The sequence below is a fragment of the Nerophis lumbriciformis genome, linkage group LG19 (assembly GCF_033978685.3).
Source record: "Nerophis lumbriciformis linkage group LG19, RoL_Nlum_v2.1, whole genome shotgun sequence".
Lineage (NCBI taxonomy): Eukaryota > Metazoa > Chordata > Actinopteri > Syngnathiformes > Syngnathidae > Nerophis > Nerophis lumbriciformis.
This window is the reverse complement of record NC_084566.2, coordinates 39,399,958-39,418,997: the sequence shown is the minus strand read 5'-3', so window position 1 is coordinate 39,418,997 and position 19,040 is coordinate 39,399,958. Positions and strand designations below refer to the sequence as shown.

The 19,040-nt window shown below is 33.6% G+C and overlaps 1 protein-coding gene across 1 annotated transcript; it reads left to right on the top strand.

The window, feature by feature from the left end:
• Window positions 1-132: 132 nt before the first annotated feature.
• On the top strand, window positions 133-19,039 carry LOC133618451 (apolipoprotein D-like). Its single transcript, XM_061978808.1, has 4 exons — window positions 133-295; window positions 14,188-14,309; window positions 18,612-18,700; window positions 18,768-19,039. Exons 1-4 carry the CDS (start codon window positions 173-175, stop codon window positions 19,004-19,006), a joined length of 573 nt encoding a protein of 190 aa, XP_061834792.1. The 5' UTR covers window positions 133-172; the 3' UTR covers window positions 19,007-19,039.
• Window position 19,040: the final 1 nt, after the last annotated feature.

Genomic DNA, 19,040 nt, shown 5'->3' with positions numbered 1-19,040 from the left:
ACTTTTTACCGAGGTGTTTATGGCTCCACATTGCTCTAACCTGTTTGCAGAGCTGCAGGGCATCAAGCAAATCAGGAGCACCTGTGTCCAATTAAGGTGTGCTTCTTCTCAGGAGGCCTTAAATACGGACGAGAGTGGGCTTGTGAGTTGAACTTGGTGTTGAGATAACAAGATGAAGGCCTCGCAGGTTGTTTGCTTGACTCTGCTGTATTCCCTGACCGTCTCAGCTCAGGTGTTGAAACCTGGCAAGTGTCCCGACAATGTCGCCGTGCAAGCTGACTTTGACGTCACCAAGGTGAGCTTCGTTGTTAATAATTGTCCTTATTACAATGACTTTGAGGAGAGACTAAGTAAAATGTAGTGATGGGTTGATGAGGCGTCATGAAGCGTTTCGACACATTGCAAAACTGTATTGATACTGTGTCACTAAATACTGACATCTGCTGGACATTAAAAATCCCTGCAGGCAACCTATGGACCGACTCAACTGACACTGATTTGATGCCCTAGTACAGGGGTCACTAACCTTTTTTGAAACCAAAAACTACTTCTTGGGTACTGATTAATGCGAAGGGCTACCAGTTTGATACACACTTAAATAAATAAATATATTGTCATTTGTAAGTTACACGTAAGTGTGATTTAAACAAGAATAGCTAAATAAATACACTTATATATATATAAAAAAAATGGGTATTTCTGTCTGTCATTCTGTCGTACATTTTTTTTTTTCCTTTTACGGAAGGTTTTTTGTAGAGAATAAATGATGAAAAAAAACACTTAATTGAACGGTTTAAAAGAGAAAACACGAAAAAAATTAAAATAAAATTTTGAAACCTAGTTTATCTTCAATTTCGACTCTTTAAAATTCAAAATTCAACCGACAAAAAGAAGAGAAAAACTAGCTAATTTGAATCTTTTTGAAAAAATTTAAAAAATAATTTATGGAACATCATTAGTAATTTTTCCTGATTAAATTTTAGAATTTTGATGACATGTTTTAAATTGGTTAAAATCCAATCTGCACTTTGTTAGAATATTTAACAAATTGGACCAAGTTATATTTCTAACAAAGACAAATCAGTATTTCTTCTAGATTTTCCAGAACAAAAATTAAAAATACTTTGAAATAAGATTTAAATTTGATTCTACATATTTTCTAGATTTGCCAGAATAATTTTTTTGAATTTTAATCATAGTAAGTTTGAAGAAATATTTCACAAATATTCTTTGTCGAAAAACCAGAAGCTAAAATATTTATTCTTTACAATAAAAAATAAATAAATTTACTTGAACATTGATTTAAATTGTCAGGAAAGAAGAGGAAGAAATTTAGAAGGTAAAAAGGTATATTTGTTTAAAAATCCTAAAATCATTTTTAAGGTTGTATTTTTTTCACTAAAATTGTATTTCTAAAAAGAATTGGTATTTCTGTCTGTCATTCCGTCGTACATTTTTTTTTCCTTTTACGGAAGGTTTTTTGTAGAGAATAAATGATGAAAAAAACACTTAATTGAACGGTTTAAAAGAGGAGAAAACACGAAAAAAATTAAAATAAAATTTTGAAACAGTTTATCTTCAATTTCGACTTTTTAAAATTCAAAATTCAACCGACAAAAAGGAGAAAAACTAGCTAATTTGAATCTTTTTGAAAAACATAATTTATGGAACATTAGTAATTTTTCCTGATTAAGATCAATTTTAGAATTTTGATGACATGTTTTAAATTGGTTAAAATCCAATCTGCACTTTGTTAGAATATTTAACAAATTGGACCAAGCTATATTTCTAACAAAGACAAATCAGTATTTCTTCTAGATTTTCCAGAACATTTTAAAAGAAATTCAAAATACTTTGAAATAAGATTTAAATTTGATTCTACAGATTTTCTTGATTTGCCAGAATAATTTTTTTGAGTTTTAATCATAGTAAGTTTGAAGAAATATTTCACAAATATTCTTCGTCGAAAAACCAGAAGCTAAAATATTTATTCTTTACAATAAAAAAAAAAAAAAAAAATTTACTTGAACATTGATGTAAATTGTCAGGAAAGAAGAGGAAGAAATTTAGAAGGTAAAAAGGTATATTTGTTTAAAAATCCTAAAATCATTTTTAAGGTTATATTTTTTTCTCTAAAATTGTATTTCTAAAAAGAATTGGTATTTCTGTCTGTCATTCCGTCGTACATTTTTTTTTCCTTTTACGGAAGGTTTTTTGTAGAGAATAAATGATGAAAAAAACACTTAATTGAACGGTTTAAAAGAGGAGAAAACACGAAAAAAATTAAAATAAAATTTTGAAACAGTTTATCTTCAATTTCGACTCTTTAAAATTTCAAAATTCAACTGACAAAAAGAAGAGAAACTAGCTAATTTGAATCTTTTTGAAAAAAATAATTTATGGAACATCATTAGTAATTTTTCCTGATTAAGGTCAATTTTAGAATTTTGATGACATGTTTTAAATTGGTTAAAATCCAATCTGCACTTTGTTAGAATATTTAACAAATTGGACCAAGCTATATTTCTAACAAAGACAAATCAGTATTTCTTCTAGATTTTCCAGAACATTTTAAAAGAAATTCAAAATACTTTGAAATAAGATTTAAATTTGATTCTACAGATTTTCTCGATTTGCCAGAATAATTTTTTTGAATTTTAATCATAGTAAGTTTGAAGAAATATTTCACAAATATTCTTTGTCGAAAAACCAGAAGCTAAAATATTCTTTACAATAAAAAAAAAAAAAAAATTTACTTGAACATTGATGTAAATTGTCAGGAAAGAAGAGGAAGAAATTTAGAAGGTAAAAAGGTATATTTGTTTAAAAATCCTAAAATCATTTTTAAGGTTGTATTTTTTTCTCTAAAATTGTATTTCTAAAAAGAATTGGTATTTCTGTCTGTCATTCCGTCGTACATTTTTTTTTCCTTTTACGGAAGGTTTTTTGTAGAGAATAAATGATGAAAAAAACACATAATTGAACGGTTTAAAAGAGGAGAAAACACGAAAAAAATTAAAATAAAATTTTGAAACATAGTTTATCTTCAATTTCGACTCTTTAAAATTTCAAAATTCAACTGACAAAAAGAAGAGAAACTAGCTAATTTGAATCTTTTTGAAAAAAATAATTTATGGAACATCATTAGTAATTTTTCCTGATTAAGATCAATTTTAGAATTTTGTTGACATGTTTTAAATTGGTTAAAATCCAATCTGCACTTTGTTAGAATATTTAACAAATTGGACCAAGCTATATTTCTAACAAAGACAAATCAGTATTTCTTCTAGATTTTCCAGAACAAAAATTTTAAAAGAAATTCAAAATACTTTGAAATAAGATTTAAATTTGATTCTACAGATTTTCTAGATTTGCCAGAATAATTTTTTTTGAATTTTAATCATAGTAAGTTTGAAGAAATATTTCACAAATATTCTTTGTTGAAAAAAACAGAAGCTAAAATATTTATTCTTTACAATAAAAAAAAAAAAAATGTACTTGACCATTGACTTAATTTGTCAGGAAAGAAGAGGAAGAAATGTAAAAGGTATATTTGTTTAAAAATCCTAAAATCATTTTTAAGGTTGTGTTTTTTTCTCTAAAATTGTATTTCTAAAAGTAATAAGAAGCAAAGTAAAAAATAAATGAATTTATTTAAACAAGTGAAGACCCATCCATCCATTTTCTACCGCTTATTCCAAGTGAAGACCAAGTCTTTAAAATATTTTCTTGGATTTTCAAATTCTATTTGAGTTTTGTCTCTTTTAGAATTAAAAATGTCGAGCAAAGCGAGACCAGCTTGCTAGTAAATAAATACAATTTAAAAAAATAGAGGCAGCTCACTGGTAAGTGCTGCTCTTTGAGCTATTTTTAGAACAGGCCAGCGGGCGACTGATCTGGTCCTTACGGGCTACCTGGTGACCCCTGCCCTAGTATATACAATAATATAAACCAAGTCATTGTATTTCATTTAGGATTATTTCATATCTTCATTTAAATAAAAATATATTTTTATCTTTTTTAGATACAGTCAATAAATAATGTGAACATGTATCATAACATGGACATCTAAGAGAACGTGTTGTGGATGATTGTGGACTGGGAATTTTTTTATTTTTTTTTTTTACACATTTTTATTAAAAAAAAAAAAAAAAAAAGTTTTTCCGACGTATTACATTGTAGACGCTTTCTCTTCTTAGTTATTATTTCTCCGGCTGTAGAAAAGAGCCGCTCACAGGGCACAGAGGAGGCGTCAGTGCGACACAGTTCGCGTATCGGTCACGTGACCAAAACAGCTCATGATCGGTCACGTGACTTTCTAAAAGCGGTACGCGCACCGACACAGGGTTTTGCTCTATGAGCTCGACGCATGCGCCGATGCATCGGTGTTGCCGGACCCATCACTACTGTGTCGATACTGTGTCACTAAATACTGACATCTGCTGGACATTAAAAATCCCTACAGGCAACCTATGGACACTGATTTTATGACCTAGTACAGGGGTCACCAACCTTTTTTCAGTGATGTACCCCCTGTGAAATTTTTTTGAATTCAAGTACCCCCTAATCAGACCAAAGCATTTTTGGTTGAAAAAAAAAAGAGATAAACAAGTATAAGTAAGAAGTAAGTAAGAACTGGGCCAAAAATCACTACATATTCTCTACTGCTCGCTAGTGTTACCATATCTGAGTTATTGTGCAGAAATATGGGGAAATAACTACAAATGTGCGCTACATTCGCTAACCGTGTTACAAAAAAGATCAGTTAGAATAATACATAATGTTGGATATAGAGAACACACAAACCCTTTATTTATTAAGTCAGAAATATTAAAGTTTGGTGATTTGGTAAAATTGCAAACAGCTAAAATGATGTACAAAGCAAACTATAACCTGCTACCAAAGAATGTACAACAATTCTTCTCAACTAAAGAGGAGAAATATAACCTTAGAGGAAAAAATAATTTAAAACATTTATATGCACGTACAACACTTAGAACTTTTAGCATATCAGTATGTGGAATTAAATTATGGAATGGATTAAGTAAAGAAGTTAAAAATTGTACTGATATGATCCAGTTTAAGAGGTTGTTCAAAATAATAGTGCTTACAGAGTACAAAAAAGAAGAATTATGAGATACTTTCAACCTTATTGAAAATAAGATATTCTTCATCTCAGTATGTTAATAATGACTGAATTAATTAATTAATTACATATTACAAAACTGTTGTATACTAATTCATAGATGTTATTTTATTATATAAAAAGGTCAGTAAATGATTCTATATATTTGTAAACGCTTGAAGTGGGAAAGGGGTAGGATTAAATAAGCTTTTCTTCTTCCTACTCCTTTTCGGGCATGATGTAAAATGAAATGATATGAAATTGTGTGATGTATTATGATGTAAGTGTGTTCATGTTCGAAATAAACTAAAGAAAGAAAGAAGTAAAATACAGCACTATGTCATCAGTTTTTGATTTATTAAATAGTATAACAGTGCAAAATATTGCTCATTTGTAGTAGTCTTTCTTGAACTATTGGGAAAAAAAGATTTTTATTTATATTTATAAAGGATTTTTGAATTGTTACTATTTTTAGAGTATTTAAAAAAAAATCTCACGTACCCCTTGGCATACCTTCAAGTACCCCCAGGGGTACGCGTACCCCCATTTGAGAACCACTGACCTAGTATATACAATAATATAAACCAAGTCATTGTATTTCATTTAGGATTATTTCATATCTTCATTTAAATAAAAATATATTTTTATCTTTTTTAGATACAGTCAATAAATAATGTGAACATGTATCATAACATGGAAATCTAAGAGAACGTGTTGTGAATGAGGATGCTTGTGGACTGGGAATTTTTTTTTTTTTTTTTTTTTTTACACATTTTTATTTAAAAAAAAAAAAAAAGTTTTTCCAACGTATTAAATTTTAGACTATTTCTCTTCTTAGTTATTATTTCTCCGGCTGTAGAAAAGAGCCACTCACAGGGCACAGAGGAGGCGTCAGTGCGACACAGTTGGCGTATCGGTCACGTGACCAAAACAGCTCATCATCGGTCACGTGACTTTCTAAAAGCGGTACGCGCACCGACACAGGGTTTTGCTCTATGAGCTCGACGCATGCGCCGATGCATCGGTGTTGCCGGACCCATCACTAATGGGTAGTGAAATTTTAAAAATTCCCAGTCCACAATCATCCACAACACGTTCTCTTAGATTTCCACGTTATGATACATGTTCACATTATTTATTGACTGTATCTAAAAAAGATACTATTGAAAAAGATATTATTGTATATACTAGGGCAGGGGTCACCAACGCGGTCACCAGGTAGCCCGTAAGGACCAGATCAGTCGCCCGCTGGCCTGTTCTAAAAATAGCTCAAAGAGCAGCACTTACCAGTGAGCTGCCTCTATTTTTTTAAATTTTATTTATTTACTGGCAAGCTGGTCTCGCTTTGCTCGACATTTTTAATTCTAAAAGAGACAAAACTCAAATAGAATTTGAAAATCCAAGAAAATATTTTAAAGACTTGGTCTTCACTTGGAATAAGCGGTAGAAAATGGATGGATGGATGGGTCTTCACTTGTTTAAATAAATTCATTTATTTTTTACTTTGCTTCTTATTACTTTTAGAAATACAATTTTAGAGAAAAAATACAACCTTAAAAATGATTTTAGGATTTTTAAACAAATTTACCTTTTTAAATTTCTTCCTCTTCTTTCCTGACAATTTAAATCAATGTTAAAGTTATTTTTATTTTTTTTATTGTAAAGAATACATATTTTAGCTTCTGTTTTTTCGACGAATATTTGTGAAATATTTCTTCAAACTTACTATGATTAAAATTAAAAAAAAATATTCTGGCAAATCTAGAAAATCTGTAGAATCGGATTTAAATCTTATTTCAAAGTATTTTGAATTTCTTTTAAAAATTTTGTTCTGGAAAATCTAGAAGAAATACTGATTTGTCTTTGTTAGAAATATAGCTTGGTCCAATTTGTTAAATATTCTATCAAAGTGCAGATTGGATTTTAACCAATTTAAAACATGTCATCAAAATTCTAAAATGTGTCTTAATCAGGAAAAATGACTATTGATGTTCCATAAATTTTTTTAATTTTTTCAAAAAGATTCAAATTAGCTAGTTTTTCTCCTTTTTGTCAGTTGAATTTTAAAGAGTCGAAATTGAAGAAACTGTTTCAAAAATGTATTTTAATTTTTTTCGTGTTTTCTCCTCTTTTAAACCGTTCAATTAAGTGTTTTTTTCATCATTTATTCTCTACAAAAAAAACTTCCGTAAAAGGAAAAATAAATGTATGACGGAATGACAGACAGAAATACCCATTTTATTTGATATATAAATGTATTTATTTAGCTATTCTTGTTTAAATCACACTTACGTGTAACTTACAAATGACAATATATTTATTTATTTAAGTGTGTCAAACTGGTAGCCCTTCGCATTAATCAGTACCCAAGAAGTAGTTTTTGGTTTCAAAAAGGTTGGTGACCCCTGTACTAGGGCATCAAATCAGTGTCAGTTGAGTCGGTCCATAGGTTACCTGTAGGGATTTTTAATGTCCAGCAGATGTCAGTATTTAGTGACACAGTATCGACACAGTATCAATACAGTTTTGCAATGTGTCGAAACGCTTCATGACGCCTCATCAACCCATGGTTTCGACACATTGGTTGATGAGGCGTCATGAAGCGTTTCGACACATTGCAAAACTGTATTGATACTGTGTCGATACTGTCACTAAATACTGACATCTGCTGGACATTAAAAATCCCTACAGGCAACCTATGGACCGACTCAATTGACACTGATTTTATGACCTAGTACAGTGGTTCTCAAATGGGGGTACGCGTACCCCTGGGGGTACTTGAAGGTATGCCAAGGGGTGCGTGAGATTTTTTTAAAATATTCTAAAAATAGCAACAATTCAAAAATCCTTCATAAATATATTTATTGAATAATACTTCAACAAAATATGAATGTAAGTTCATAAACTCCGTGAAGCACAAGCTCAGGTTTGTCACTAAAATGTCTGTCAAAAAGAACTGTGAAAAGAAATGCAACAATGCAATATTCAGTGTTGACAGCTAGATTTTTTTGTGGACATGTTCCATAAATATTGATGTTAAAGATTTTTTTTTTTGTGAAGAAATGTTTAGAATTAAGTTCATGAATCCAGATGGATCTCTATTACAATCCCCAAAGAGGGCACTTTAAGTTGATTACTTCCATGTGTAGAAATCTTTATTTATAATTGAATCACTTGTTTGTTTTTCAACAAGTTTTTAGTTATTTTTATCTTTTTTTTCCAAATAGTTCAAGAAAGACCACTACAAATGAGCAATATTTTGCACTGTTATACAATTTAATAAATCAGAAACTGATGACATAGTGCTGTATTTTACTTCATCTTTTTTTTTTTTTTTCAACCAAAAATGCTTTGCTCTGATTAGGGGGTACTTGAATTAAAAAAAAATTCACAGGGGGTACATTGCTGAAAAAAGGTTGAGAACCACTGACCTAGTATATACAATAATATAAACCAAGTCATTGTATTTCATTTAGGATTAATTCATAACTTCATTTAAATAAAAATATATTTTTTGTCTTTTTTAGACAGTCAATAAATAATGTGAACATGTATCATAACATGGAAATCTAAGAGGACGTGTTGTGAATGAGGATGCTTGTGGACCTGGAAATTATTTTTTTTTTTTACACTTTTATTTAAAAAAAAAAAACAAAAAAAAAACAGTTTTTCCAACGTATTACATTTTAGACGCTTTCTCTTCTTAGTTATTATTTCTCCGGCTGTAGAAAAGAGCCGCTCACAGGGCACAGAGGAGGCGTCAGTGCGACACAGTTCGCGTATCGGTCACGTGACCAAAACAGCTCATGATCGGTCACGTGACTTTCTAAAAGCGGTACGCGCACCGACACAGGGTTTTGCTCTATGAGCTCGACGCATGCGCCGATGCATCGGTGTTGCCGGACCCATCACTAGGAGAGACTAAGTAAAATGTAGTGATGGGTTGATGAGGCGTCATGAAGCGTTTCGACACATTGCAAAACTGTGTCGATACTGTGTCACTAAATACTGACATCTGCTGGACATTAAAAATCCCTACAGGCAACCTATGGACCGCCTCAACTGACACTGATTGTATGCCCTAGTACAGGGGTCAGCAACCTTTTTGAAACCAAAAACTACTTCTTGGGTACTGATTAATGCGAAGGGCTACCAGTTTGATACACACTTAAATAAATAAATATATTGTCATTTGTAAGTTACACATAAGTGTGATTTAAACAAGAATAGCTAAATAAATACATTTATATATATATATATATATATATATTTTAAAAAATGGGTATTTCTGTCTGTCATTCCGTCGTACATTTTTTTTTCCTTTTTACGGAAGGTTTTTTGTAGAGAATAAATGATGAAAAAAACACTTAATTGAACGGTTTAAAAGAGGAGAAAACACGAAAAAAATTAAAATTAAATTTTGAAACATAGTTTATCTTCAATTTCGACTCTTTAAAATTCAAAATTCAACCGACAAAAAGAAGAGAAACTAGCTAATTTGAATCTTTTTGAAAAACATAATTTATGGAACATTAGTAATTTTTCCTGATTAAGATCAATTTTAGAATTTTGATGACATGTTTTAAATTGGTTAAAATCCAATCTGCACTTTGTTAGAATATTTAACAAATTGGACCAAGCTATATTTCTAACAAAGACAAATCAGTATTTCTTCTAGATTTTCCAGAACATTTTAAAAGAAATTCAAAATACTTTGAAATAAGATTTAAATTTGATTCTACAGATTTTCTAGATTTGCCAGAATAATTTTTTTGAATTTTAATCATAGTAAGTTTGAAGAAATATTTCAGAAATATTCTTCGTCGAAAAACCAGAAGCTAAAATATTCTTTACAATAAAAAAAAAAAAAAAAATTTACTTGAACATTGATGTAAATTGTCAGGAAAGAAGAGGAAGAAATTTAGAAGGTAAAAAGGTATATTTGTTTAAAAATCCTAAAATCATTTTTAAGGTTGTATTTTTTTCTCTAAAATTGTATTTCTAAAAAGAATTGGTATTTCTGTCTGTCATTCCGTCGTACATTTTTTTTTCCTTTTACGGAAGGTTTTTTGTAGAGAATAAATGATGAAAAAAACACTTAATTGAACGGTTTAAAAGAGGAGAAAACACGAAAAAAATTAAAATACAATTTTGAAACAGTTTATCTTCAATTTCGACTCTTTAAAATTTTAAAATTCAACTGACAAAAAGAAGAGAAACTAGCTAATTTGAATCTTTTTGAAAAAAATAATTTATGGAACATCACTAGTAATTTTTCCTGATTAAGATCAATTTTAGAATTTTGATGACATGTTTTAAATTGGTTAAAATCCAATCTGCACTTTGTTAGAATATTTAACAAATTGGACCAAGCTATATTTCTAACAAAGACAAATCAGTATTTCTTCTAGATTTTCCAGAACATTTTAAAAGAAATTCAAAATACTTTGAAATAAGATTTAAATTTGATTCTACAGATTTTCTAGATTTGCCAGAATAATTTTTTTGAATTTTAATCATAGTAAGTTTGAAGAAATATTTCACAAATATTCTTTGTTGAAAAAAACAGAAGCTAAAATATTTATTCTTTACTATAAAAAAAAAAAATTTTTTTTACTTGAACATTGATTTAAATGGTCAGGAAAGAAGAGGAAGAAATTTAAGGTAAAAAGGTATATTTGTTTAAAAATCCTAAAATCATTTTTAAGGTTGTATTTTTTCTCTAAAATTGTATTTCTAAAAGTAATAAGAAGCAAAGTAAAAAAATAAATTAATTTATTTAAACAAGTGAAGACCCATCCATCCATTCATTTTTTACCGCTTATTCCAAGTGAAGACCAAGTCTTTAAAATATTTTCTTGGATTTTCAAATTCTATTTGAGTTTTGTCTCTTTTAGAATTAAACATGTCGAGCAAAGCGAGACCAGCTTGCTAGTAAATAAATACAATTTAAAAAATAGAGGCAGCTCACTGGTAAGTGCTGCTCTTTGAGCTATTTTTAGAACAGGCCAGCGGGCGACTGATCTGGTCCTTACGGGCTACCTGGTGACCGCGGGCACCGCGTTGGTGACCCCTGCCCTAATATATATATAATATAAACCAAGTCATTGTATTTCATTTAGGATTATTTCATATCTTCATTTAAATAAAAATATATTTTTATCTTTTTTAGATACAGTCAATAAATAATGTGAACATGTATCATAACATGGAAATCTAAGAGAACGTGTTGTGGATGATTGTGGACTGGGAATTTTTTTAATTTTATTTTACACATTTTTATTAAAAAAAAAAAAAAAAAAAAAAAAAAGTTTTTCCGACGTATTACATTTTAGACGATTTCTCTTAGTTATTATTTCTCCGGCTGTAGAAAAGACCCGCTCACAGGGCACAGAGGAGGCGTCAGTGCGACACAGTTTGCGTATCGGTCACGTGACCAAAACGGCTCATGATCGGTCACGTGACTTTCTAAAAGCGGTACGCGCACCGACACAGGGTTCTGCTCTATGAGCTCGACGCATGCGCCGATGCATCGGTGTAGCCGGACCATCACTAGTTTTGACACATTGCAAAACTGTATTGATACTGTGTCACTAAATACTGACATCTGCTGGACATTAAAAATCCCTACAGGCAACCTATGGACCGACTCAACTGACACTGATTTTATGACCCAATATATATTCCATCCATCTTCTTCCGCTTATCCGAGGTTGGGTCGCGGGGGCAGCAGCCTAAGCAGGGAAGCCCAGATTTCCCTCTCCCCAGCCACTTCGTCCAGCTCTTCCTGTGGGACCCCGAGGCGTTCCCAGGCCAGCCGGGAGACATAGTCTTCCCAGCGTGTCCTGGGTCTTCCCCGTGGCCTAAACACCTCCCCGAGGGAGGCGATCGGGTGGCATCCTGACCAGATGCCCGAACCACCTCATCTGGCTCCTCTCGATGTGGAGGAGCAGCGGCTTTACTTTGAGCTCCCCCCGGATGGCAGAGCTTCTCTCTTCTCACCCTATCTCTAAGGGAGAGCCCTGCCACCCGGCGGAGGAAACTCATTTCGGCCGCTTGTACCCGTGATCTTGTCCTTTCGGTCATAACCCAAAGCTCATGACCATAGGTGAGGATGGGAACGTAGATCGACCGGTAAATTGAGAGCTTTGCCTTCCGGCTCAGCTCCTTCTTCACCACAACGGATCGATACAGCGTCCGCATTACTGAAGACGCCGCACCGATCCGCCTGTCGATCTCACGATCCACTCTTCCCTCACTCGTGAACAAGACTCCGAGGTACTTGAACTCCTCCACTTGGGTCAGGGTCTCCTCCCCAACCCGAAGATGGCATTCCACCCTTTTCCGGGCGACCTAATATATACAATAATATAAACTAAGTCATTATATTTCATTTAGGATTATTTCTAGAGATAAATGCATTAAAATGTAATATCGGAAATTATCGGTATAGTTTGTTTTTTAATCAGTATCGGGTTTTTTTTTTTTTTTTAAATCAACATAAAAAACACAAGATACACTTACAATTAGTGCACCAACCCAAAAAACCTCCCTCCCCCATTTACACTCATTCACACAAAAGGGTTGTTTCTTTCTGTTATTAATATTGTGGTTCCTACATTATATATCAATATATATCAATACAGTCTGCAAGGGATACAGTCCGTAAGCACACATGATTGTGCGTGCTGCTGCTCCACTAATAGTACTAGCCTTTAACACTTCATTTTACTCATTAAAACATTTGTATGCACGTACAACACTTAAGACCTTCAGTATATCAGTATGTGGAATTAAATTATGGAATGGATTAAGCAAAGCAATCAAACAATGTACTAATATGATCCACTTCAAGAAACTCTTCAAACTTAAAGTGTTTACAAAGTACAAAGAAGAAGAACCATGATAAACATTCTGAATTTATTTAACTCATCCATTCTTTCATTCTTTCACTCACAAAATAATCTTACTTATCTCAACATATGAAATGTAACTTACTTCACCAATTATCATTTATTTACTTATTTTATTGTGATTACTTATGGAGTATATTGTGAATAAATTGAGAACAGGAAGTGAACAAAAGTTTTAGCAACTGTTATGTAAAAGAAAAGGGGTAGGATTAAATAAGCTCTGCTTCTTCCTACTCCTTTTCCAACATGTTGAAAAGAGAAACTGGAGATTGTGATGTATCATGTTGTATACTTGCATGTTCGAAATAAACTCAAACTCAAACTCATTTTCATTAATTACTAGTTTCTATGTAACTGTTTTTATATTGTTTAACTCTTTTTTTTTTTTTTTTTTTTTTTTTTTTTTTTTTTTTTTTTTTTTTTTTTTTTTTTTTTTTTTTAAAAAGTACCTCATCTTCACCATACCTGGTTGTCCAAATTAGGCATAATAATGTGTTAATTCCACGACTGTATATATTGGTTGATATCGGTAATTAAAGAGTTGGGCAATATTGGCAAAAAGCCATTATCGGACATCCCTAATTATTTCATATTTTCATTTAAATAAAAATAGATTTTTATCTTTTTTTAGATGCAGTCAATAAATGTGAACATGTATCATAACATGGAAATGTAAGATAACGTGTTGTGAATGAGGATGCTTGTGGACTGTGAATGTTTTTTATACACTTTTTTTTTTTTTCAAACTGTTTTTCCAACGTATTAAATTTTAGACTATTTCTCTTAGTTATTATTTCTCTGGCTGACAGCATCGAGGAGGTGGATTTGTTAATGTACGACAATAATTGTCGTACAAATGAGACATTTAACCTGCAGAAAATATGAATAGTAAACTAAGAATCATTTTGAATTCTAATAGATCAAGTGGAAACTTTGAGAGAAGAGGATGAAACGACAAGGAAATTAACACAAATAAAACAGCTCATGATCGGTCACGTGACTTTCTAAAAGAGGTACGCGCACCGACACAGGGTTTTGCTCTATGAGCTCGACGCATGCGCCGGACCCATCACTAGTTGTTAATAATTGTCCTTATTACAATGACTTTGAGGAGAGACTAAGTAAAGTGTCACTTTGTTTTTTCTGCAGTACGTTGGCAAGTGGTATGACATCGAGAGGCTCCCGGCGTCCTTCCAGAATGGCGAGTGTGCTACTGCCCTCTACACCTTAACAAGTCCTGGAGTCATTGGCGTTCTCAACAGTGAGCTGCTGTGAGTACACACTAACATCCTTTCCTTATACTTGATACATTCTCAAATATACTTTAAAATAATCATGCAGCAGCACACAATACGTTGCATAGACCATACTTGCCAACCTTGAGACCTCTGATTTCGGGGGGTGGGGCGGGGGGCGTGGTTAAGATATATATATATATATATATATATATATATATATATATATAAAGAAATACTTGCATTTCAGTGTTCATTTATTTACACATATACACACAGAACACTCATCTACTCATTGTTGAGTTAAGGGTTGAATTGTCCATCCTTGTTCTATTCTGTCACTATTTCAGAACACACACATTATACAAATATACATTATAAAATCAATAAGAAAACAGGAGCTCTAATTTGGGAGTCTGAATTAGGATCAGAAGTTCCTATATAACCATTGCGCACTCACGTCGCCTTTTTGTATGGATTACTGCAGCTGTGCACTGGATTCATTCACAAATACTAACTACAACTCACAAACACTTTAGAGTTAGGCTCCACCATCAGAATGTGTACTTAAACTTATAAAGATCACATGGATATTATTCAGTGAGTTGATTCACCAAAACTAACCTGTTATACAGGAGGAAAAAAGCACACAGGACGTTTCAATTGTTCACAGACTGGTCGCGCTCATCAGAATGACAAGACACTTCCGGTCTGCAGGTGATAGCATTCAATTGGGAAGAAACGCCCTACTGACCAATGTGAATACTGATAAATGTGTAATGACAGCTCCAAAAACGAATTCAAACCACAAAATAAAATAAATAAATCAACACAAAAATGTGACACATTATGGGTGGGTCACATATGCATGTACAGTAGATGGCAGTATTGTCCTGTTTAAAAGTGTCACAACATTGCTGTTAACGCAATGTTGTGAACAGGCTGTCAACACGTCACTCGGGTCCGCATGGAGCTGGAGGGGGCGTGGCCTCCAGCTCCGCCTGAATTTCGGGAGATTTTCGGGAGAAAATTTGTCCCGCGAGGTTTTCGGGAGAGGCGCTGAATTTCGGGAGTCTCCCGGAAAATCCGGGAGGGTTGGCAAGTATGGCATAGACTGCGCCAAGACTACCGATACTCTTATAAGCACACCAGGCTAAAGTGTCACATTTTATAAAAACCTAAGCATGTGCATTTTATTCTTATTGGGTCTTAAGTGCATTTTGAATACCCTTCCCTACAAATGTGACATTTATGTAACTACACTGCAAAAAGTCAGTGTTCAAAAACAAGAAAAAAAAATCCAAAAATGAGGGGTATTTTATTTGAACTAAGCAAAATTATCTGCCAATAGAACAAGAAAATTTGGCTTGTCAAGACTTTCCAAAATAAGTAAAATTTAAAGCTGCAAGCAGCGATGGACAGGACCGACTTTTGCTGGTGTTTCCCGCTTTTACCCATTCAACAAGGTATTGTGTGTACAATTTAGAGGACAGAAATGAATTCATTCCATTTCATATTGTCATTATAGGGTATTGTGTGTAGATATATGAAATGTAGGTCAAAGTTAGACATACATAGACGTTTTTGTTTCATGTCTCTACGACATTCGTACTGGAAGTTACAGGCAGTTTTGTCTTTTCTTCCTAGGGGGCGTTAGAGCGCAATTTTGAGATTTGGGGTTAGGTTGTTTTTTTTTTATTAGATCGCTATTTTGCCAGTCCTGATGTGTCCAGTCTGAGTTTTGAAGCATGTTAAGGGGGTCAAATTACAGCTCAAACAGGCAAAAATTACTGTTTTTATGAAACTTTTGTTTTTTGAAGGGGGAATTGCCAACTTCCGGTTTTCTGCTGAAGGATGTCAGTGTATGAAATCTAGGTGTAAGTGAGACCTACATAGAGGTTATTGTTTCATGTCTCTACAACATTCGTACTGGGAGTTAGAGGCAGATTTGTTTTCTTCCTAGGGGGCGCTAGAGCGCAATTAAGTTTGGGGTTTGGTTTTTGATTAAATCGCTTTGTTCGCCAGTACTCATGTGTGTCATATTTGGTGAGTTTTGAAGCATGTTAAGGGGGTCAAATTACAGCGCAAAGCTATAATAATAATAATAATAATAATAATACCGGTAATTTAAAAAAACCTTTGTCCCAAAGGGACATTGCGGTCCCTAATTAGCTAACCTCAATGAACCCAAAAATAAGTATATTCTCACTAATAAGTGCACTTTTTTGGTAGAAGAAAAAATGAAACCTGATTGCTCAATATGTTGAAAAATATTCTTAAATGAAGTAAATGCTAGTGCCATTATCTTGACATAATATGCGCTCAGCATAATTTTTTTTCATGCTTGAAATAAGAAATTATTACTTTAAAAAAAGTAGTTTTATACCTGTGAGTAGAGCTGTCCGATATTGTCCAACTCTTAATTACCGATTCCAATATCAACCGATATATACAGTTGTGGAATTAACACATTATGCCTAATTTTGTTGTGATGCATTAAACCATGTAACTTTACCATGAATTGATTAACGTGGACCCCGACTTAAACAAGTTGAAAAACTTATTCGGGTGCTACCATTTAGTGGTCAATTGTACGGAATATGTACTGTACTGTGCAATCTACTAATACAAGGTTTTCCAAAATAAGAACAAAATGTACGGCAGTGAAAATGAATTTCCCCAACGGGGACCAATAAATCTAAACCATACTTGCCAACCCTCCCGGATTTTCCGGGAGACTCCCGAAATTCAGCGCCTCTCCCGAAATTCAGGCGGACTCAGGTCCTCCACAACATAAAAAAGCGTACCTGCCCAATCACGTTATAACTATAGAATGATGGAGGGCGAGTTCTTGGTTTCTTATGTGGGTTCATTGTTAGGCAGTTTTCATTAACGTCCTCCCAGCGTGGCAACAACACACAACAGCAGTCACTTTTTTGTATACCGTAAAGCAGTTCGTCTGCCGTAAACAGCAATGTTGTGACACTCTTAAACAGGACAATACTGCCATCTAGTGCATTTGATGAAAGCACTTTTGTGCGTGCCACACATCAATGCATCATCAGAGAGGGTGTTCAGCATGGTTAGAAAAATAGTGACAGAGAATAGAACAAGGATGGACAATTCAACCCTTAACTCAACAATGAGTAGATGAGTGTTATGTGTGCAGGCCCGGCCCTAACCAATCTGGCGCCCTAGGCAAGATTTTAGGTGGCGCCCCCCCACATCGGCAGTGAAGTGTATATACCGGTACTCACAAGAAACCGAATAGCTTTGTCTTTGACCTTTTTTTTTTTTTACTTACAACTATACCTAATATATAAAGGGGTGGAAAAGTGACTATTACCTGCAGGGCAAACATTAGCTAACCAGAAGGCAATAACAATGTAAACAAAAAACACCTGCTTAAAAGATCTAATACAAATGTCCCTGAGGAATGTAAGGTGGGAGTACTGTAATTACCTAACGTTACATTATTATTTTCCATAACAATTTAGCCCCCTCCACAATATTAACCCGACGTTAAAACAGAACTAGCTATTTATTGATTAGCAATTGCCGAATCATGTAACATTAGCTTAATGCTAAAAAGCCAGGTTACTATCACATTCTGTAACAGACAAATAATGTCATGTAGGCTAACGTTACCTACCTGCTACCTCTGTCTTTTCTCGTTGCTCCTCCTCTTCTTTTCTCTTTTTTCTTCCCTGGGCACCTGACAGTTTTGGCCGTTTTGACATCTTGTGTTGATTTTTTGATGTGGTGACGTCCAAAAAGAGTCATGATACCGGAAGGGAGGGGGCGCACCGTACCGTGCGGGGGGGGGGCGTAATGTTGTAACAAATAATATTTCTATTAAATAGGCTTTACTTTGCATTTTAATTAACGTGGGATTTTTGTATTTAGAAATAATAGTACCAACTTTTTTTTTTTTCTTTTTTTTTTCTTGAACATTTGTGGCACTGGCGTGGCGCCCCCTGATGGACGGCGCCCTTAGCATTTGCCTATACGGCCTATGCCACGGGCCGGCCCTGTATATGTGTAAATAAATGAACACTGAAATTCAAGTATTTATTATATATATATACTTGACTTGGTGAATTCTAGCTGTAAATATACTCCTCCCCTTTTAGCCACCGAAATCGGAGGTCTCAAGGTTGGCAAGTATGATCTAAACCTAACAGGAAGTGAGGTTACATAAACCAAACGTGCAACACTCGTTTTGACTCATTAAAAACTCAAACCTTTAAATGTTTATTTGTAAACGTCTAAGTCGGAACATGTTTGTTGTGCCAGTTTGTTTGTTTTTTTTAAAATGAAGTGTAACTCTCCCTGTAGTGACAATGGTTCCATTCATACGGTTAATGGCACAGTTTGGGTGACGGATCCTGAAGAACCTGCCAAGATGGAGGTCTTTTTCTCTGAAAGTATGTTTCACATTTTGTAGTGTTTCTTTTGTTTGTCTTTCCAAAAGCTGACTTTTCACCTCCTTAGTGGCATTTCCTGGCAAATACTGGGTGCTGTCCACAGACTACGTCGGTCACGCTGTGATCTACAGCTGTCAAGACCTGGGCCAGGTCCACGAACTGCTGGCCTGGATCTTGAGCAGGGAGCCCACTCTGAGCAAAAGCAAGCTGGAGCAATTGAACGGCCTTCTGACCGCCGCTCATGTCAATGTGGACGAAATGATCGTCACCAACCAAGACCCCATTTATTGCAGCGCTAAGCACTAGGGTGTTCCTACATCAATAAAGGATTGAATACAAC